At 43.8% G+C, this 22610-nt stretch overlaps 1 protein-coding gene across 6 annotated transcripts in view; it reads right to left on the reverse strand.

The window, feature by feature from the left end:
• Nucleotides 1-18489, reverse strand: part of IARS1 (isoleucyl-tRNA synthetase 1) — a 106199-nt gene extending 87710 nt beyond the window's left edge. For 3 of the 6 annotated variants that reach the window (XM_080350829.1, XM_080350824.1, XM_080350828.1), the window contains exons 1-8: nucleotides 18374-18489; nucleotides 14816-14898; nucleotides 13763-13852; nucleotides 10390-10481; nucleotides 7572-7691; nucleotides 6891-7047; nucleotides 6335-6454; nucleotides 5356-5438 (exon numbers count right to left, since the gene is read on the reverse strand). In XM_080350829.1, the coding sequence (XP_080206955.1) occupies nucleotides 5356-5438; nucleotides 6335-6454; nucleotides 6891-7047; nucleotides 7572-7690 (479 nt within the window). In that variant the 5' untranslated portion in view covers nucleotide 7691; nucleotides 10390-10481; nucleotides 13763-13852; nucleotides 14816-14898; nucleotides 18374-18489. Of the gene's footprint in view, nucleotides 1-5355; nucleotides 5439-6334; nucleotides 6455-6890; nucleotides 7048-7571; nucleotides 7692-10389; nucleotides 10482-12823; nucleotides 12949-13006; nucleotides 13360-13762; nucleotides 13853-14815; nucleotides 14899-18373 lie in introns of those variants that run through there. The other 3 variants (XM_080350825.1, XM_080350826.1, XM_080350827.1) reach the window with 3 other exon arrangements.
• Between the last annotated feature and the right edge of the window lie 4121 nt (nucleotides 18490-22610).

The following is a 22610-nucleotide window of genomic DNA, read 5'->3' on the forward strand; positions in this document are numbered from 1 at the left end:
TCTTGTGGTCATTCTGCCCTATTGCAAACCAAATGCTCCCCAGTTGTTCCACGGCTGAACAAAAAGATGGGCCCTCAAACCACATCATTCTCCAGAGCTCTCATTACCACTCATTTGTAGGTTAGCAAAACGACTTCTCTCAGAAAACTGTTCCAACATCATAAGTAGAACTGTGATCGAGTCAAGACTGCTGCTTGATGCAAGAGCCCTCGTTATCACTACAAAAAGCTGTTCTTATCTTGAACAACAAGTAATTGGTGTCCATAACAAGCAAGCTGCTGAGAACAGCTCTTGCGAGACCAGAAATGCACAGGAGACAACTCCCCGAGAGTTTCCTGCTGGCAGCACTGCCCACCCAGCACAAAGCAATCGCCACAGATCAAGCTGGCTCAAACACTAAAGATTAATATCATGCTTTGCTTAAAAATTCAATATTTGGTATTTTAGACTATAACTGATCAAAGTGTTTTAACCCACAAAACACTGACAATTTGCTGGAAAGATACTCCGGGTTTGTAAGGCAAAACTGAAACCGCAGTCCATTCTGAAGAAACAAGCTAACAAAACCACAGGGCTCCTAGTGGCAATCAGGAAAAGTTTAACGCGCAGAAGTTAGAAATTAAATCCTGTTGCCGTAAATTCTTCTACATTTCTTCTCAAATGTTAATAAATTTAGTTACATCCTCTTGGCTCTGGTAGCAGCACTTACATACTCCGTTACTGAGGAAAAGCAAAGTTAGGGAAAAGGTGAACTGAAGACGCATATTTCAGCTACTTGTTAACAGAGGATCTGGTCCCTAGAGATGCAAGGTAGCTTCAATTTCTAAAAAGCACATCACAAACTGAAAAGTGTCGGGAATGGATGATAAAACTGGTTCAAACCCAGTCAGTAACCAAGACTGAGTTATTTTCATAGGCATAATTTCCAAAAAATTGGAACTTTGCTAAAATAATCGTTGATCCAAGTCACATACACACCACACCACGGACTCTGAGGAAAAGGTTCTCCTGTGATTCATCAGGAACACTTGAAAGACAAAACGAAACTAAAACAAACAAACAAAACCAAAACCAAACACAAAACCAAAAAACACCAAAACAAACAACACTCAAACACAAATGCATGGGGACGAAAAACACAGGGCAGGAGTCAAAAGAAGCATGAACATACGAAGAATATATTAAGCCCACTAACAAACACAGCCAGCCTGTCTTTAGAACAACATCTTTGAACGACACCTTCTTGAGAGACAGAAAAAGCATTTGTTCTGTCGCCTGAGAATTTTAAGTACAGAAGTTTTCAAGTCTTATGTTCCACTACCAGTGAAAGCTTTAAAATCCCAGCGTATAGATCACTCTGCTCCAGATCTACCCTCCAAGCTCTCAGCAAAAGCAAGGGCATTCCCTGATGTAATTATAGGCTCAGCATGTTAAATGATATCTGAAACTGATACTAGACTTACCCCAATGATCACCCAAGTGTAATCCTCCTTCCAAATACAGGTAAGGACATAAAACAACAAGGGCTGCAATGGCAAGAAGGTAACAAAAAGGAGCATAGAACACTAAGTGCATAAAAGAAACAACAGTATGAGAATAAATGCAGATAGCTAGTAGAAAAATGGACAAAAAAAATCTTACGAATGCTATTTCTCTAGAGAATCATTGAAGAGTCACAGAATACACAAAATGCATAGTTATTCCTATTAAGACCCAGAGAACACCAGAGATCTGCTGTTCCGAAATCATTTTGGTTTAGGCTGGATAATTCCACACGCAGAAGAAAACTAAATCAAACCGCAACTTTTACTGCTTCACAGAAAAGAAATAAGCAACATAACAATAGAGTTGCTTTGATCTCTACAATAAACCAGTCCTCCTCTCAATGGGGAGTCCCCCTTCACCTTCTCGCTCAGAAGGGCTAAGGCAGCGGGACACAGATATTTAGTGACAGAGTTCATCTGGAAAATACACAGCATGGGAAAAAAATGTTGTGTCAAAACAAAAGCAAAGCTGCACACAGGGAATCAGGTAACTCAAGGCAAATGTTACAGTTTCAGGAGGTACCTACGACCTCTTCAGCTGCAGCCTAGAAATGGTGCAGGGGCATCTCAGGGCTGACACCACTATAGAATACGGAAGGGCAGGGCTGCGAGGCCAAAAGCCACACCTAGTAAGGAAGGGGAGGTCTCTTCTTAATAACAACCCTAAAATTGAGGCTGGAGAAACTGAGATGGGTCCAGTGGAGGGAAGGCAGAAATGGACAAAAAGCCCCATCACCAAAGGGAGCTCCATACTGCGTTGCCCCAGCAAACAGAGATGCTTACAGCATGCAGCTATGTTCTCAAACACATAAAGTACCAATTTGTTACCACAACTAGGAATGGTTTTCTTTCTCTCCCCACCCACTATCCAGTGTTATCACAAAAAGACTCCAGAGTATCTTCTTAGGGTACAGCAATAGCTACAGTGAGCTACATGAGCACCTGGTGGTTTCACACTATACAGACAAGCCTTTGAAAAGATATATGCAGCTTTCAATTGTTTTTTAAAAATTTGGACTGCAATTTCTAAATTTAGCCACTGGATGGTGACAGAAAACTGTTTAACTGACCCCAAGCGTTGTGCAAAGCAGGATCCTGGAATCGCAGGTGATCAGAGCAGCAGCTCCGCAGCTCTGACCATCCTCAGCACCTCAGTGCTCTGCCTCAGTGGCCACGGAGAATCTCCTCTGGAGCTGAAAACCTGCAGCTGGCCTGATAACTACGTGAGAAGCCAGCAGTGAAGACAATTTACTAGTTGTTTTTTGGTTTGTACTTGTACTTTTTTTCAATGCTCACATACTTCTTTCGGACCGCTTATAGATTAGTAAGAAGTTTAAGATCGCATCACATCAAACTGCTTTCAGTGTCATCCATCTCATGAGTTGTAAAAAAAAAAAAGGCAAGAAAATATTGCACGTTTTTTCCTACCTCAAGAACATTGTTCTCATTGTACTGTTTTCAGTGAAGGACACATTTTCACTGAGATTCAAGCTGGCTGCAGTGTGGATATACAAATTCTACAGAATTAGAACTTAAAAGTTCTATTCAACATATCTAAGAGCTCAGGAGTTGACTGTCTTCACATGAGAAACCATTGCAGTTTCATCTCTTAATGACACCAACATTCCCCCGAAAAATTCTGCCAGGATGCCATGATTTTAGCATTGGATGAAATTTTGTTGCAAGTCAAAATTTAGTAGGCTGAAAATTCATCCTATTCTGTCAACCACCATATGGCACGGCACCAAAATGCTTACAAAGCAGTCATTTCCAACACACCCATTACAAAATATGATAAAGAATGCTCTCTAGCATCCTGAGCTAGTATGGTATCACTGCAAAATGAGACATTAATAAATGATGTATTTGGTGTCTGAGTCCTAAACTAGTTAAAGTCTAAATAATTTGGACAAAATCAGCCACCACTGGAAACAACATTTATCATGAGTATTACATTAGGTCACTGAACTCAACATAAACATCATGGATGAAAACATATTTCACAGAAAGCAACAAATTCTAGTTGAGACCACTCCAGAACTGCAAGTCTGAGGAAGAGCTAGAGACAAAAAAAAAAACCCCAAACTCTAAACAGGTAGGTTTAGCTGATTAAAAGACTAAAGACAAAGCCCTTACTTTATTTTAACCACAAAATCCACGGTTACAATGTTCATTACCACTATTATCATCAAAGCGTTTTTTTCTGGGCCTAAGAGCAGGCCAATATGGTCACCAAGTCAGTCAATGCAGAAATTAATCCGCAGTTTCTCTTTGATACTTATCAGGACACTAAAGTTTTTGGTTTTAATTTAAAAGGAACTCTTATATAACATAAAAGTTTTTTTAAAAATACAATAAAATAAAACACTAGAACATACCATTCAAATGAACACTTCTAATGGACATAAAATGTAATTTCAGTAACACAGGCTTCAATTTTGATGATTGCCTAGGTAACAATCTGGTATTTTTTAGAAAATTGCAGATTATCCTGTCAAAAGCATTACACAATTACAAGAAAATTTAGAAGGAAGCAAAGAGGTAAAAAATTAAGAGGTTGTCTGCCTATATACTCCCTGAAATCCAATGCCGCAGAGATTTGAGAACCAAAGTTTAAATTTTAGAGTCTGTACCCAAAATAAGCAGAGACCATGATCTCTGCATGCCAGGAGAAAGACCAGAAATCATCTTTCAAAGGGAAGAAAAAAAGACTTGGGTTGTTGAGAGAGACCCTGCAGCTAGTTCAAGTCAAGTTTTTTTTTTAAATGGTCCTTGGAAGATGCTAGCAAAATAGGATTTAAGTGCCACTAAGTATTTTTGTAACATGTAAAAGAAAGGTTCCCTGTCAGTCTTAGCTTTGCCATCATGCACGGTTCCTTCAGCTAAGTTAGTTAAACATCTGCTCCCTTCTCACCATCTTTTCAGTGCTCACTGAAAACTCGTTGGCACTGCAGCCCTTTACAAAGGCTTCAGAGATCTCTGGAAATTCTGTAAATCCTTAACCATATTTAACTAAGTATATAACTGAAGGTTATTAGAAAAACTAATATTAAAGAACATCAATGATACTTTAGTATGTATATCATTTGTTTTTCAAGGGCTTTTTGTCAGCATACCTCTGTTAAAACTCTTCCTGCAATTCACCTTGTAAGTCTACCACGTAAAGGACCTAATGTTGACATTTCTTCACCATGTTAGGTCAACTTGACCATCCTTCACCTGTAAGGTCGTTGGGTCTTTTGGAATTCCAACAGTCACTGAATACATTGCCAAAATTCCTGAACTTTACTTAGCTCTGCACCAGCAGTACAAGACAGATGTCAAACCACACTGCCAAGAAAAAGGTAACAGCAGATTCCCAGCCTCTACATTCAGGCTTGAAAAAGAGGTTTAGAAATAAACAGAGTTTGGGTAGTTTGCACATTTGCAGCTGACAGTGTGAAGAACATCAAGAATTTAGAGATATAGTGTAATTTCCTAAACCAAGCAAGGAACATAACAGTAGATCTCCAGAATTGCTTGTAAGCTGACATGCAGCAGCAAGATTTCAGGGCTCCGTGAAAGCACTACTGTTGTACATGATTTTGAAAAACTCCACTATCCTGAAGAAAAAGGTAGGTCCCTTAATTCCCTCACTTTGACATCAAGAGATTTCACATCACCTTAATTACTTTACCCATTGCTTTTCCGAATCTGGCATATTTTGGAACAGTTCTAGTGATGTATGAAGCAATACAGGTTTACAATAATTGAAGCCTTCTTACCAGTTCAAATTCATAAAGCATACATACAATGTATGAAGTTAACTCACCACACAGACTCCATGAACTCAGGATAAAGAGTTTTATAGTCATTTTCAAAATCAATCCAGCGTCCTAATCTGGTAACACTAGACTGTTAAGAAAAACACACAAATTGAAAGACAGCATTAAAGATCATGACATATTTCCAACGTTTATTCTGTACAATAGCTTGATTTTTAAGTGCGGTGTTTGTCCCGCACCCATGAAACACATCTACGAAGTATCTTAGTCTGAAAATAGTTCATAGGAGTATTTTTAAACAGACAAAAATAAGGAAAGAATGAAACTGTGAACATAATTGCCTAGAACTAAGGTCACACAACATACAAATGTGTTCAACACTACTAAACAGAAATGGTGGATCTTTTGGATCATTCGTCACATAGAAGTGGTGGATCATTCAAGGTTCAGTCAAGGTTCAAATGCCTGAAAACTGGTTTTGATCACAGCAGCCTTGTTTCTATTTTTAAAACGACTCATCGCAGAGACAGTCAAAACCCAGAACACAGTCTATCAGCTTTCAGTTCCATTGAAAACATGATGTAATTTGAAGACAAAGAAATGCTCCAAGAATCTGATATGTCACAAGAAGTTATAAAACCTATTTCAGGGACAACTGCTTTCTTTGAGTTCCCAAAGCTATGATAGGGCTGTCAAAGACCACAAGACTGGCAGGTGTTAGTCCCTGTCTCACAACAGGTTCAATGTATCTATTAGATGTTCAATGTATTTAGTTAGACCCTTTGAGCTCCAGGCTACCACTAAGTAACTTTCTCTTGACACCACCCCAGGCTCCCTGTTCTGAATCACAATGTTGTTCTTTTTGTTCCCCTTTCAGGATCACCAGTGAGAAACACGGTAGCTGAAGACACAGGATTTATGTATGAAATCAAACAGTCAGAAGGATGAAGTTTCTCCTAGCTGAAAGACTTCTGCACACATACTATAAGAAATGTTCAGCAGAATATGCACCAAGTCTTTACTTACCTGCCATTCCTTCGAGTATCTCATCACAATTCCTCTGCATTGATTGTTGTATTCTTTAATTCCCATCTTCGCCACGTCCTCTGGCCCTTTAATGCCTAAGGTTTTGTCAATCTCATATTCCTGGGAGCATTGAAAGCAATCAGACAAAAAACAAAGCCTGTCATCAAAAGCTTTCAGGATTTCTCTGGATAATTTACTTATGTTCTATGCAGTATAATGAGGCTAAAGGGCACGCTTTATTCTTTTGCTATTTTGTGATTATCACACCTGAACTAAGCAGATATTTCAAAGGAAAATCCTGGTATGATTTTTCTTTACTATCAAAAGAAAAAAAAAAATCTGAAATACATACCAAATAAATCCATGTTTATAGTAATGAACAGTGTGCCTGGAGAAGGGTAGGTGCCCTGTAGGAAGCACCTGAAATCACCATACACACAAAAGCCAGAGCAGCACACCGGACAAAGAACTTCCATTTCTCTTTTAGCAACAAAGCCAGGCATGAGAGCAATACAAAGCAAGGAGCAGCATCTGTAGGCAGATTTATTATACATACCACAGGTAAACCATGGCAATCCCAGCCAAATCTTCTGTCAACATGAAAACCACTCTGATGAGCAAATCTGGTTACTATGTCTTTAATGGTTCCTGCAAGAATATGGCCGTAGTGTGGAAGCCCAGTAGCAAACGGAGGGCCATCATAGAAGTTAAACCTACAACACAAGACAACATTCTTAATTAAATCAAAACCTGTGTAACAAATACTCAAACAGGTGTATCTGTGTGCTTATGATTCCTATGTCTTACTAGGACAACATCAATTTCTTCCTCTTCTACTATCAGTCAGCACAGGTGTCAAGTTGGCAGGGGACATTTCAACTCCTCCAGTTCCTACTGATTGTCAGTTCTGCCAAGATCACTACTCAAAATGCCAGCATGTCACTCCACAGCTGGCAGACATAGGAAGGAGTTGTCCTGCTTACCTGCATATTTCTTTTATAAACCCACCAAGTAGGAAATTACAGGTTTATTACTAGTGTTTGTACACTTGTGATTCTTCACAAAGAGAAATATAGATGGTAACTGACACTGACAGCAGCATTACCCAAGACTGTTAACTGGAAAAGCAGCAGCTGTTGTTAACGGGACTGGGGGGCTGCCAGGGGTGGAAATAATTACAGCTAAGCCAGCCTTGCATTGTCACACACAGCTGCTACAGCTTCTAGCAGATTCTTACCTAGGTCTATTCTTTGATTGCTTTAAGCACTCCTGGAAACAATTGAGATTTTTCCAGAGCTCCAATATCTTCTCTTCCTCATTTGGAAAAGTTATGTTTTCTGGAACTTGCTGAACCATTCTTTCCCAGCAACAATGAAGCAGAGAAAAGAAAACACATATTGAGTAAAATTGAAAACAAAAAACAAAACCCAACATTACTTCACAAATACAGTTTCTCTTACACATCTATAGCACCAAACCACATCTCAATTTTTCAAAGAGCTTGATTCAGTGCAGACACAGAAGCAAGCACTATATTCTAAAAATAAGAAAAAGAAGTCTACTAATTTTGACAGATTAGCACCAAAATTTTATAACAGGAAAAAGATTCTCCATTCACTCAACTATGGTCATTAATTTTTGTTATGCTTTTATTTTGTTTCCTATAGAAAATAGTCAAAGTGTTAATTTTTTTATTGTTACAAGTTTGGGTTGTTGGTTTGGGGTTTTTTTTTAGGGAAAGTTTCCAAATTCAAACTGACCTTCCAGCATCACTTTGTGAACTACTGAGACTTAGTTTAAATGTAGGAACTACAACTAGTGAGGAAGAGGCTCCTTTGTATATCTATTCCCACCATTTAAAGGTTTAAAAGGGCATTTTTCCATCTAGCTAGGCCACCATTCTCAGATGCTCCTAAAAGTAGCTAAGCTTCAGATAGCATAGCTGAAACACAGTAATGAGAGATGAACATGTGGGGAAGAATTTGAACAAACAGATAAAGAAAAAGCTCAAAGACCTCAGGTGTGTATCTTTAAAAGGTCTAACTTCCAGAGTATTGGAAACTACTAGTCTCTTTATTCTTTTTCCTCTTCAGTTTTACAAGTATGCCAGAACTAAGCTACACGGGGCTACTTCTTGCTGGCTGTTTCCTGAAGGTCTTTTTTTATTTGGTGGGTTTTGGCCAGAGAACCCAATATCATTCTCCAGTTTGGGGTAAGTCAACAAAAATCACTACAATCAAAATTACGCACAAACTTTCTTCACAACAGATGGAAAAGAATTCTCAGCATCATTAGAAACACACAACACAGCTGTCTTGTGGTCCAGACTTGCTACATGATCCAAAGGAATCAAATTTCAACAAAATGCTACAGCAAGCACTAAGCAAAAGCTCTGTGGAATACAGATATTTAAGACAGGAGTTCCATAACAGAAAAAAAAAAACTGGTTATGAAGGTTATAATAAATAACTGCAAAGAAAAAGGCTCTTCCACGTCTAAGTTAAGTGCTAAGGAGCAGCAGCACTTACAACAGAGCAAGCTGAGCTCTGTTAGCCTTGAGTTTTGCTTAGCACTGTACAATTACAAAGAATGGCACAAGGACTGCATCTTTTGATTTACTCAGGTTTGTCAAACAGGAACCATAAGGAAACAACAAATGCAAATGCATTAAGACAGTACTTTAAGTTACAGTTGATATGCTGCTTGGTAACGTTAAAATTCCAAAACATTTACTAAAACGAAACCCAGAACACCGTAGAACTTGCTGGCTCAGTGCTTTAACGCACGTGAAAAAAAAATGCCCCAAAATGAAACCTACAGACAAATTCCACTATCCATACGTTTCATATGACAGATAATTCTCCCCACTAATACACACAAATTATCAAAAAAGACAAAAAAATTCACTGAGAAACCCACAACATGGTACACAGGTGACACAGCAGCTGGAGGGGAAATAATGAGCTGACAAGGAACACACAGACATGGCCTGGATGTATTCTTCCAAAGGTAAGAACTTAGCACAGTAAGTTACAGTACATGCAACCTGTACATGAGTTTTCATAATAGTATCTCAAAGCACTGAACAAAGCACTAGTTAGGCCATGTCATTTCTCAGTAATTCAATCACAGCCCCAAGATCACAGTGCCGGAGACAATGGAGACAACTGATAGAAGAATTCAACCTTAAATCTTATTTCCTACAAGCCAGTTGACTTGAGAAGAGGACTAAGGATCTGCACATTTTGTTTAGATCAAGATCAGCATTCACAATAACAGCAAAGGTTTTGGCAACTGGCTCAGCTGTCAAGTCCCTATAATCTACTAAATTGAAGATGGGTTGACAGTTTGGTCTGTAACTGCGACCGGGCTATGGAAGCTGCTCACGTATCACAGGCTCCATGCGTAAATCACAGTAGCACTTTTGGCCCATTTCCACCAACTGAAGCACTGGATGCACAAACCAGTGTCCAGTAACCACTGGGCACAAATTCATACACAGTCTTATCAATGCCATGAATAAGTTTATTATGTCAGAATTAGGAAAATATCACTGAAGAGAATTAATAAGTAACAGTCACTACAGGTCAGTTTTTTCAAGTTACAAAGAATTTTAAAGAGATTGACTTAAAAGACAAACCACATTTAAAAATCCAACTATGGCTCAACGTCAGCTGAGCAAAAAAGAAAAGCATAATCAGCTTTCAGGAAAAGCATAATCAGCTTATAGGCAGAGATATGAATAATTTCCTATATGGACAGCAAAAAGTTCATTACTATAAGTAATCTAGTTATTTTGAATCAGAAAAAAAAAAAAATCAAGGATAACTCATTACTTTGAACGTAAACTGAGTGAAAACATCACAAATGACAGCATAGAAATTATTACACAAATGCATCTAACAAAACAACACTTTTGGACAACACTCTACATTTACATACAGATTAGTAAACAGGAAGGGGGTTTGTTTACTTGTTTCCCTATTCATTTTCTGCTGACAAAAAATGTCAAAGTTTAAGACAATGCATCACTGAGGAACTTTAAGTACACTCACTTTTTCTAAAATATAATAACATTCAACAGGAAAGGTGTCAAAAGTTCGTAGATTGTACTCCAGCAGTCTCAAACTTATGCTGAGCTTCTTATCTAGAAGAAAAAAAAATTAGAAAGCATTAAAACCATAAAAGCAAGTTAGCACGTATTTTTTTAAAGATTTTTTTTAAATCAATAATTTAAATAATTTAATAATTTAAATATTTTAAATAATTTTAATTTAATAATTTAAAACAAAAATTCTATAAAAACACCACTATGAAGAGAACCAATATTTCAGAAATTTGTTGCACTTTACATACGTCACATACAGATGATGAAAACAAAGTGGATTTCAAGATATTACTCATTTTGTTGACTCAGAAACTGAAAATATTGAGAACCAGCATGAACTAGAAGTGCACAAAAAATCTCCTAATTTCAAGGGGTATAAGATCCATCTCTTATCCTTGTTCCCGTCAACTTCTCCCACAAGCTATCCCATGTAAGAGACCTGTGCACAAACTTCCCTCCACAGACGAGGAGGACCCTCCTTTCCCCATCAACAGACACCTTCTCCAAAATTAAACGACATGCTGTTTTACCCACATGCAGAACTAGACTCCCCATTTCTCCCTTTTTAGGTACCGAGCTTTAAGGAAAGGCAGTTTCTGGGGTAACAATATTCTAACCAACCATCTGATAATCAAAAGCATCAGTTTCTAGAACAGATGGAAACAATTAAGTTTAAAATAAAAGGATGGATGGGAACAGAATGCTAAGCTACAGAACAAGCGTTGCTTCAGAAAAAAAATTGATGGTAATGCCTTATACAGGGGAAAAAAATGCAATAATAATCAGACCTGAGAGCTGGTGGGAAAAAAAATCATGCACGTCTATCTTTAAAATATCTTTTTAAGCTGAACAATCTCATCCAACTTTAACTAGCACTTCATATAAACCACCAAATAGTTGGAAATGCAAGAAGAAACTCAGTAAAATAACAAAAAAGGGCAATCAGTTTTCTTCTTCAAAAAGACAAAGTTGCCACCCTCATGGCCAGTCTCCCTGACACGGCAATTTATAAGCGTAATTATACCAGGAAAAAAAATAAAAACATGGTTTTCTTCACAAAAGTTTGGGGGTTGATGGCAACATAGAAAACTTATACATACACCTTATTCATAGCTGACTGATAATGGTCCAATTATTCCACTGTTCTATTTGATAGGTCACAAAACTGATGAGATCAACTTTTCTTATTGAAAATATGCCCCAAACTGAGTAGATAAGAAAACTAAACTGGGAAACAAGGAAGTGATGTTTTTTAATTTCCAAACAGGTGAATTAAGTCTTCTCAAGCTGAGCCTGACACTTGAGGATGGGTGTATTAAGATTAATTCATCTCATCACTCAAGACAAAACACTGTATGAGATGGACTAAAGCCCATCTGTCCCCCAGAAAGGAGTGTTCCTTTTTATGCTGAAAATCCAATTAAAATATTGTTTAAAAAAGCGAGCAGACTAATAAATTAATACTATGTTTAAACACAAATACATTTTGTACTATGCAAGAACTCAGTTTTACCCTGTATCTTATGTCTTATGCAAATTTCTCTGTTGTCTTCATATTACCTTGATTAAAAGCATAAAATTTGTCATTGTGCAAACATAAAAATATAGGTTGCTTTGAGATAACTTTGAACTATGTATTTCTTTTTAAAAAATCAGAAACTAGTGTCAGTTGAGTCAGTAAATGCTGCTGTTCCGTGCCAACCACATTCTGCTGTTGCCTGACAGTCGCTTCCTAAGCATGACACCAACAAACTGAAAAAATGTGCTTTCTTCAGTCTCCAGAAGGCTCCCAGGGGGCAAGGGAGCCAAAGGTACCAAAACCAAAAATATCAAAACCATCACAGCTACACTAATCAAAAGTGCACCCTCCTCAAAAATTTCCCCTCTTTTAAAAGGATGCTGATGTGGAATGCTTAAGATATATTACACATTGCAAGGCATCTTAGGTTCTTCATTCAACTAATTAACAAAATTAAGCCATGATAAGTAACAAACTCTGCAAAAAGGAAATTGGTTAACCTTTAATAAGTACCTGTTTTAAGTAATCACTAAGTTCCAGAAAAATCAAAGAATCTGTGCAGTACACAGGGAAGTAAAATATCTCACATATAATGACAATGTTATAGAATCCCAGAATGTCAGGGATGGGAAGGGACCTGGAAAGCTCATCCAGTGCGATCCCCCCATGGAGCAGGAACACCCAGATGAGGTTACACAGGAAGGTGTCCAGGCGGGTTGGAATGTCTGCAGAGAAGGAGACTCCACAACCCCCCTGGGCAACCTGTTCCAGTGCTCTGTTACCCTCACTGAGAATAAGTTTCTTCTCATATTTAAGTGGAACCTCCTGTGTTCCAGTTTGAACCCATTGCCCCTTGTCTTACCATTGGTTGTCACCGAGAAGAGCCTGGCTCCATCCTCCTGACACTCACTCTTTATGTATTTATAAACACTAATTTATATTTATTTTAATATTAGTTTATATTTATAAAGAATAATGAGGTCACCTCTCAGTCTCCTCCAAACTAAAGAGACCCAGCTCCCTCGGCCGTTCTTGTTATACATACAGAACAAGGCGCGAGTAACGTCAAAACCCAGTGGTGGAGCAGCCCGAGCGCGGTCCCTTCCCCGCTAAGGCGCTTCAGAGCTCCGGGCGGTGACAGGAGAGGCACCGGCCGCGCCACAAACCGCGACACCGTCACGACCACCAGCGGGACAGGCTCCCGGTGTGCGAGCCGCCAGTTTTCTGTCACACCCTGCCACACTCCACGAAGCGCCCCGGAAACCCCGCAACGCCCCCGAGGCCCCGACGCCAGCCCTCCCTCAGGCCTCTGACCGCTCCCCAGCCGGCGTGGGGAGGAAGGGGCTGCGGGGTGCCGGGACGGCCGGGCCCCTCCGCCGCTCACCTCAGCGCCGCCCGGCCCGCAATGATGCAATCGCGGGAAAGCATGACAGGAAACACCGGCGGGCACACCCGGCAGCGGCAGCCAATGGGAGCGCGGCACACTTAGGGTGCAATAAGGCGGTCTCCCATTGGACACGCCGCTCTCCTGGAAACTCCAGGTCATGGCGGCGCGGAGCGGACCAGGAAACCCTTCCCGCCCCCCCTATGTGCGCCTTCTCATTGGCCAGGACGGGGCGGGGGCGGGCCCGAGTCTCCTGCCGTGAGAAGGGCGGGGCGCACGGGCCGCGTGTGAGCGGGGGGGCGCACCCCGCGCTGCGTGTCTGTCGCAGCCCGACACCGCTTTGCCGAATGCCCCGTGGCTGCCGCCGGGAATCATCGGAATCATCAGAAATGTGTCACGTAATTTCCAACAGAGCACCTGGGGCTGTTGGGTGCCACGCCTACCCGTGAGCATCAGCTGGGGCTCAGCACAGGAGGGGCAGCTGCAGTCAGCACTCTGTCACGCTACCTAAAAAAAATGAAGAGCAACATTTCAGGGAAAGATTGTTTTATCTTTAAGCTGCACGTGTGACTGGGTGTCCCCAACATTTCTTCTCCCCTCATTTTTGGGGGCTCAGACTCATGGACAAGTTCCTGCTGTATGACAGCCAGCTTGCAGTGACTGAACGTCTCTGTACCCCAAACCCATGACAGAGCTAAGATGTCCCATGCTAATCTCAGCCGAACTGAAGTGTGGGTTTTAGCACAGACATCAGGCAAGGTACATATTGTAGTTTCCAATGCAAGACATTTGACCAAGTGCCTTTTGACTTATTTACAGACCAGATGGGTGTGCCCGGCTAAAGAAATTGTACTATAAGGTAATCTCTTCCATGACCTATAAGGTCGTTGGGTCTTTTGGAATTCCAACAGTCACTCTGAATACATTGCCAAAATTCCTGAACTTTACTTAGCTCTGCACCAGCAGTACAAGACAGATGTCAAACCACACTGCCAAGAAAAAGATAACAGCAGATTCCCAGCCTCTACATTCAGGCTTGAAAAAGAGGTTTAGAGCTAAACAGAGTTTGGGTAGTTTGCACATTTGCAGCTGACAGTGTGAAGAACATCAAGAATTTAGAGATACAGTGTAATTTCCTAAACCAAGCAAGGAACATAACAGCAGATCTCCAGAACTGCTTGTAAGCTGACACACAGTAGCAAGATTTCAGGGCTCCGTGAAAGCACTACTGTTGTATATGATTTTGAAAAACTCCACTATCCTGAAGAAAAAGGTAGGTCCCTTAATTCCCTCACTTTGACATCAAGAGATTTCACATCACCTTAATTACTTTACCCATTGCTTTTCCGAATCTGGCATATTTTGGAACAGTTCTAGTGATGTATGAAGCAATACATGTTTACAATAATTGAAGCCTTCTTACCAGTTCAAATTCATAAAGCATACATACAATGTATGAAGTTAACTCACCACACAGACTCCATGAACTCAGGATAAAGAGTTTTATAGTCATTTTCAAAATCAATCCAGCGTCCTAATCTGGTAACACTAGACTGTTAAGAAAAACACACAAATTGAAACACAACATTAAAGATCATGACACATTTCCAACGTTTATTCTGTACAACAGCTTGATTTTTAAGTGCGGTGTTTGTCCCGTACCCATGAAACACATCTACGAAGTATCTTAGTCTGAAAATAGTTCATAGGAGTATATTTAAACAGACAAAAATAAGGAAAGAATGAAACCGTTGACATAATTGCCTAGAACTAAGGTCACACCACATGCAAACATGTTCAACACTACTAAACAGAAATGGTGGATCTTTTGGATCATTCGTCACATAGAAGTGGTGGATCATTCGAGGTTCAGTCAAGGTTCAAATGCCTGAAAACTGGTTTTGATCACAGCAGCCTTGTTTCTATTTTTAAAACGACTCATCGCAGAGACAGTCAAAACCCAGAACACAGTCTATCAGCTTTCAGTTCCATTGAAAACATGATGTAATTTGAAGACAAATAAATGCTCCAAGAATCTGATATGTCACAAGAAGTTATCAAAACTACTTTAGGGACAACTGCTTTCTTTGAGTTCCCAAAGCTACGACAGGGCTGTCAAAGACCACAAGACTGACAGGTGTTAGTCCCTGTCTCACAAGAGGTTATGGTCACGGCTGTTGGCACAGAATATGAAAACCACTGAGTAACAAGCTAGCTATGGGATTTGCTTGGACAAGTGACACTCACTCAACTCCCAGCTACAGGAACCCTTGGCTCTGCAAATAACCAAGCCCACTGACACCTGTCCTGATCCTGTTACACACAGAGCACACTGAATGTCAAACCAGTAAAGCAGGGGAAAAAAATCCTTTGGCCTAGGAAGACTTTGTGCCACAAAGGCTGAAAAACGTGCTCTGTTCTTCCATTCTTCCACTAGTGCTCCCTATTGAGTGCTGCCACTATAATACAGGGGCACAGCCAGGAAAGCACCTGGGCCACTCCTCAGCTCCAGAAAGCCGTAGAAGAGTCATCTCTCCGCAGATTTATCAGACTGACAGCAAAGTACCAGCATAAATAAGTACTTTATTCTGGCCACACTGCTAAGCACAAAAATAAGAAGCATCAAGTTCTATGCACAGGATGGATACTATTCAGATCTAGGAAAAAAAAAAAATCTATGAATCTCTTAAGAAAATATCTAACCCACCTGCCTGAACAGCTCTCCAACCTCAAGAGTCTGCACAGACCAATGCTCTCCCCATCACTATATTCATGGGATGCAAAGTTTAGATCAATATCATCTTGAAAGACTGAGGCTTTACCCACACCTATTCTGACACAAAACCAGATGCTAGGACTTCTGCTGTTCCAGAAATACAAGATGTAGTCCTACTCTCTGGCAATGAAAAGAGTGAGAAGTGGGTGGGCAGAAAAGCAGGGAGGTTAATGTGCATTTCCTTTAGTGGTTCCATTTGAAAACCAAAGTCAGACCTTACTTTCCATTTTCTACACAGCAAAAGACACTAAGAAAGATATTAACTAGTTCAATGTATCTATTAGATGTTCAATGTATTTAGTTAGGCACTTTGAGCTCCAGGCTACCACTAAGTAACTTTCTCTTGACACCACCCCAGGCTCCCTGTTCTGAACCACAATGTTGTTCTTTTTGTTCCCCTTTCAGGATCGCCAGTGAGAAACATGGTAGCTGAAGACATAGGATTTATGTATGAAATCAAACAGACAGAAGGATGAAGTTTCACCTATGCAGACATAAATATTACCTTCAGGAAGCCCTTAACTTAATTTACCAGTGGCTTTGTTAATTTGTTTGAACATTTTTCCCCAAGTCGTGTAGGCTTACCTGAAAAAAATCCTGAACAAGTTCAGACCACTTCATGAGCTACATTTTTATACACATAAATTTGTCAAATCTTTAAAGGACCGCAGCCTCCCCTTGCTCTCACATTCCTTCAGCCTACAGAGATTGCATTTTTTCAAACAGCTCCAGTGCCAACTCTGTCAATTTTGGACTTAGTTTGTAAAACACACAGGTGATAAGGCCAGTTGACTTTAAAATGGCAAACCATATAATTTCTGAATTTAAAATAAAAACTGCTTAAAAATACGTACTCTTAAGCAATGAAATACAAATAAATGTTGGCAATTTATTGTTGCCAATGTTCACTCTGCAGTTACCACACATCCAGATTTTCACATTGTTCCCCTCTGTATATTTTGTACTTCTTTGCCCTTCACTAGTAAATACTAATAACTGTTATCTACATGAATGTCTACTGTCCTTATTCATGCACAGCCTTTAATTGAAACCATTTAGGCCACAACACTGAGCTTGTTTGTCATAAACATCTTGACCATACAGAAGGGGCGTACAGGGAAACCACTGTCAATAGTGCAGTAGTTAGTCAAAAAAATACGGATTTGAAAACTAGGGGAAGTTTGTAGCACAGGGACCACGGCCCAGCACAAATAACTGGGACAGTCCCCAGGCTGTAAGAATGAACGTCTCTACTCTCATTTTTCACAAAACAGTGTTTAAAAAACACCAATTTATCTGGAAAGGTTAAAGGGAAGAAACAAAAGCCCAGAAAGCCTCAAAAGGGGGCTCCCTTCCTTTGCCCCCTCCCCTCCAGCTGAACGCCAGCTCACTCCCCGGGCCTGGCTCCTCCCCGGTACAGGCCGTGCTGCCCGCCCCGCGCCCCCATGGCCGCGGGTACGCGGTGGGGGGACAGGGCCGCGCCGTCGGTACTGTTGCCGGTCAAGCAATGGGCCCTGCCCGCCGCCGGAGCGGGGCAGACCGGGGGAAACCCCACCGGAGCGTGTCCTCCCCCACGCCGAGGCCTGAGCCGGCCCGCCGGGCCGCTCCTCCCCCTCACGGCTGTGGAGGCTTCGCCTCCCCGCGCGCTGGGCGGGAAAGGCCCCTTCACCCCTCGCTCAGCCACGGGCACCATTTTGTGAGCGGGTAGATCACCGCTCCCCGGGGGTGACGCCGGCCCTAGTCAGGAGTTACAGGCGAGGCACAGAGCGCCGCGGCTTCCCAGCGTTTGGTCATTGCCCCCAGAGCGCTGAGTACGCCCCTTCGGCCCCGCACCCTCACTGGGCACCAGCTCACACCGAAGCCGTTTCGCCCGCCCAGCTCCCCCCTTCACAGGCAGTTTAAGCAGTTTACGTATTGCCGCCGTAACGGAGAAGAGGGCAACGGCACTTGCGCAGGGAGCTGAGCGCAAATGGTGTTCGTGAATAGGGGATGAAGAGACAAACGCTCCCGCAGCGCCGAGCCAAACCAAAACGCGTCCCACGGGGGGAAGATCCCGGGATTAAACCGGGAGACACGAGCGCGCAGTCAGACGCGGTTCGTCGTGGCTTACAACGCGCTCGCGATCAGTGGGCACGGAGAGCGAGGTTTGGCGAGGACAAGCTTGCTCAGGACCGTCTGTGCTTTCCCCCCCGCGGCGCGGCCGCAGTTGGACTGCGCCGAACGGTATAAATAGGGGGTGTGGGGGTACGCACCGTCAGTCGGTGTGGAGAGAGTTGCGGTGCGGTGGTGGTGCAGGTCACGGGCACCCTCACATTGGTCGCGCCCCCTGCCGGCCACCAGGGCCCGGCCCCGGCCCCGGCCCGCCGTCCCGCGGCGGAGCGCTGACAGCACGGTAGCTGCCGGCTGGGGAGTAGCGAGATCATCTCTCTGAGGCGGCGGCTTGGAGCCCGTCAAGCTGCCCCCCAGCCCGCAGCCCTTCAGCCAGGCTATGCACTATAAACGCGCTCCGCTCAAGAAAAAAACACAGCGGATCGTGAAAAGGTAGAGGCGCCCGGGGAGGCCCCCGCCAGCGGGGACACCGCAGGGCTCTTGGGAACCGGCCGCTCAGCGCAGGGGAAGAGGGCAGAAGGCGCAGCAGGGCGGCGACGGCGCTGGACTTGCCCGGCGGGGTTGTGCCGGCGGCGAGGAGCATGTGAGAGCGCCGGGCCGCGATGCTGCGACGCGCGGAGCTGATGGTGTGCGGCGGCGGAGCGCGGCGCCCCCCCTGGGAACCCGCCCGAGGCGAAGGGGCGCCGGGAGGCGCCTTCCCGCCGCCGCTGAAGGGTGACGAGCCCCGGCGGGGCGGCAGCCGGTCGCGCTGGCCCCCCGGGCGGCGCGGGAGACACCCCGGCGGGTCGCGGAAGCTGCTGGGCAGCCGCACGCACAGCCACTACCAGCACTCGCAGCAGCAGCAGCAGTGCCGCGCCTTCCGCCGCTGCCACCGGCCCGTGCGGCCGCGGGTGCTGCTCTCCCTCCGACCCGTCAACGTCCTGGGCCGGCGGGCACCGGGCATGCGGGCGCCCCGCAACACCAACCAGTTCCTGATGCGGGAGAAGTACCAGCTCATGCACCTGCGCTCGGACTCGGTGGGCACCGAGAGCGGCGGGTCGGACTGCGAGATGGACCCGCTGGACATGGACTCGTACCTGGGGGTGCTGGAGAACGCCCGCGGGGCGCTGATGGAGTGTGCCGGGGAGGCCGGACCCCCCGCCCGCTCCCCGCCCGCCTTGCGCGGTGCCGGGGGCGGTGCGGCCGCGGCCCCCCCGCAGGAGGAGAGCCAGCAGTACTTCCCCTCCGAAGAGGATGTGATCGAGAGCGAACTCTTCATGGAGAGGGACTTCGACGAGTTCTGCAGCAGGATGGCCTGTGCCCCCGAAGATGGGCGCTGTCAGGGACGCACTGCCCGGTTTTAGTGGGGAGAAAAAGTCTGTTGGCCGGGTAGCCTTTTCCCCCCCGCGGGGGTGGGGTGGGAGAAGTTTATTTATTCCTCAGCCACTCCTTTTTGTCAGGCGGGGTTGGCTAATTTTATAAGAGTGCGTGTGTGTAAACAGGGGGGACCCCCCGCATCTCCCTTGTAAATAAAGCGAACTTTTCTGACGGCGAGCTGGAAGCGGACCGCGCTTTGTTTGGGGAGGGGCGGAAGGGGCTGCCGGGGCAACCGCTGCCCCGTCTCGGGGGCGCTGGTGCGACCGGGAGGGAGGGGACAGCGGGTGGCCGGGGGCCGGGCCACCGCCATCGGGGATGGGGGGCGGGTTTTCAGGGCTGTTCCCGGCCTGTTTACGTGCAAAAATCATCGCGGAAAAGTTTCACGTGTTCCTGGCTCTCACCCCTGGTTCTGGTTTCCTACGGAAAAGTCGTTTAATTATCCCTGCAAGCGGAGGCCAGCCAAGGAGGAAAGCCAGCGAAGAAAAAGCGGCCCTTTATACAGCCCGTGCAGGGGGGCGGCGGCGGCTGCCAGTGTTTTTAAGGGAGTGAGGAGGGGGCGGGAAGAAGCTGGAGAGTAACAGCGACAGGAAAACAAACACCTGGGGGCAGCCCGGGCTGGGGGTCCCCGGCTGACCCGGGGCAAACACCAAAGCCATCGGTTCTGCAGCTACCGCCCATCCCCTCCTTTGAAGGAACGCGGTCGGAGCCGAGCGGCACTTTGCACGGGAGCCACCGATTGCACCGCTGTGACTTTTTTTCTACTGTAATTGGAGCGTTTTCATGGCTGCCTTGTATTTATGACAGCAGGGTTTTAGTCCTGTTTTACCAACTACAGCAGAGGGAGAAATGTCTAGAAAGAGATTTAAAGGGCCTATGCACACCAAAAAAATGCAGATGCCTACCTGCTGAACCAAGTTCTCCAGAGATGGCTGGGATTGTTTCTGTTTCATACCGACCCCGGAGAGATCAGATCAAGGTACATATGAAACTCCCTAAATCCCTAAAAGAGGAGAACGAGGAGGCATACATTCAAACTAGTAGGAGATTGTCTTGAAGCAGTTCAAGTACTTTATATAACAGGTAATACATTCCTGGAACTTGTTGCCACAGGAAAAGACAGGGGCAAATTGTATGATCTGGTTTGAAACAGGATTAGATAAATTAGTGATGACATGTCCACAAACAGAGCACCAATTGTCTGGGCTGGGGAGTGAGAACACAGAGAGGACCATGGAAGTGGCTGCTTACTGGTGGTATCCCCACACAGCACTGCTGGAGACTTGTAAAGGGCTGGGTGAGCCACAGGTCTCATCTAGGGCTTGCTTACCCTCTTATCCCAAATTACAGCATAACTATGAAACCTTGGAGCTGCGTGGTTGTGACGGCTGCACTTGAGCCCTGGACCAGACTGGTGGTGGCTTGGTACAGGCTGCACAGGAGACCAAGAACTCCTTCAGCTCCCCAACAAGGAGCAAAGCGACAGGGAGCACCGATGCATACGAGCTTGGAGCATCAATCATGTGATAAACCTATGAATAGCAGGTGGCTTTGCCAAGACACATTTATCAAGGGACAAAAAGTTATGGGTACAAGGAGCCTCATGCATACCTTTCCTGTCACATATGAGTTGACTACAAGCCAACCGCTTTATTGCGCAAACATGCCAGCCTAGGGGAGCCTGCTTTAAGCTCTCTCTGCTGGGCAGCATGGCCGCAATCTCCCCTTGAGCTGGGATATCTCTCAAGGTTGCTCCGCAAGGCAGAGAGACCTTTTACCAATGACAGATCTTTGGTAAGAGACCCATATCGCATATAACCTCGTAATATAGGAACCTGGACTTTGCCTTGGTGACTTTGATTGCATGCTGACTTGATAGTCATGAAACATTACCAGCCCATGTGGCTATTCAATATTATAGCCACTCTATCCCTTACCCTTATTCCTTGTATCTCTGCCCTCAGACAAACTACTGACCAAGTCTGGGACTAATATTTGACCTAGATGCACCTAGGCTCCAAAAGGAGCTTAGGAAGCATGGGGATCCATTCTGAACCTTGTGACTCAACAGGAGGGTTTTCCTTAAACTTTGCATCTCTTGTCTCTGTATAAATAATTTTAACTTGAGGCTACCACCATTTTCCTCTGTATATTTCTTCCATGCAGTAATTAAAATTAGGTAAACCTTGCCATCAAACTTATTGAACCTTGATAAATCCCTGTCATACTTTGTTAAATTCCATCTAATCCACTAAACTGTCAAATTATTGTTTTACCTCAATAAACCATATAGCTGCTTCTTTCTTTTGAGTGAAGCGCATTCCACTCATTCCATGACAACAGTTATCTTTGAATCATTTTTCAGTGTGCCTCCTTTTCCCTTCAGCTCCCCGGGGACTGTCACATGCCGTGTGCATTACCACCACGTAAAGAAATCTTTACAGGTGTGATTTTGATTTGCAGATAATGCCCTGTGCCATTACAGACACAGAGATGGGAATTAACCATTATCCTTACAAAGGAAACTGTATTTTAAGGCAAAATATCTGAAATTTCTAGTACCTTAGTTGCAATCCTATGAAATACAGTGTCCAAAGACACTGCTTGCTTCACCGGTCCTAAGAAACAAAGCTCCTGAACACTTAAGTCTAACAATGTTTATTTTGTTTGGAAACAGCCATATGGTCTATACATACAATTTGTTAAATGCAAAACATAGCTCTTACTGGCAACAGCAGGTTTGTATTAGAACCATGCCTGTATCAGGAATTTTACTCAATGGGAAGCCATTCTAGAACAGAGGTACCAGGATAAACCTCACATACAGGTAAAAGAAATCTAAGCTTGCACTGAGAAAACCTGCAAAGATTTTGTCTTCAGCAAGCTTGTATTTTATTAATGAATCTAGATCTGTAGTAACATGTTATATTAGTGGTTTGAATGTATGGGTTTTTTTGCTGGTTTGTTTGGGATTTTTTTTGACTTGCTATTTGAACAGGTATGGCAAAAACTCACACTTGAAACTTG

This window comes from Nesoenas mayeri, assembly GCF_963082525.1.
Source record: "Nesoenas mayeri genome assembly, chromosome: 10".
NCBI lineage: Eukaryota > Metazoa > Chordata > Aves > Columbiformes > Columbidae > Nesoenas > Nesoenas mayeri.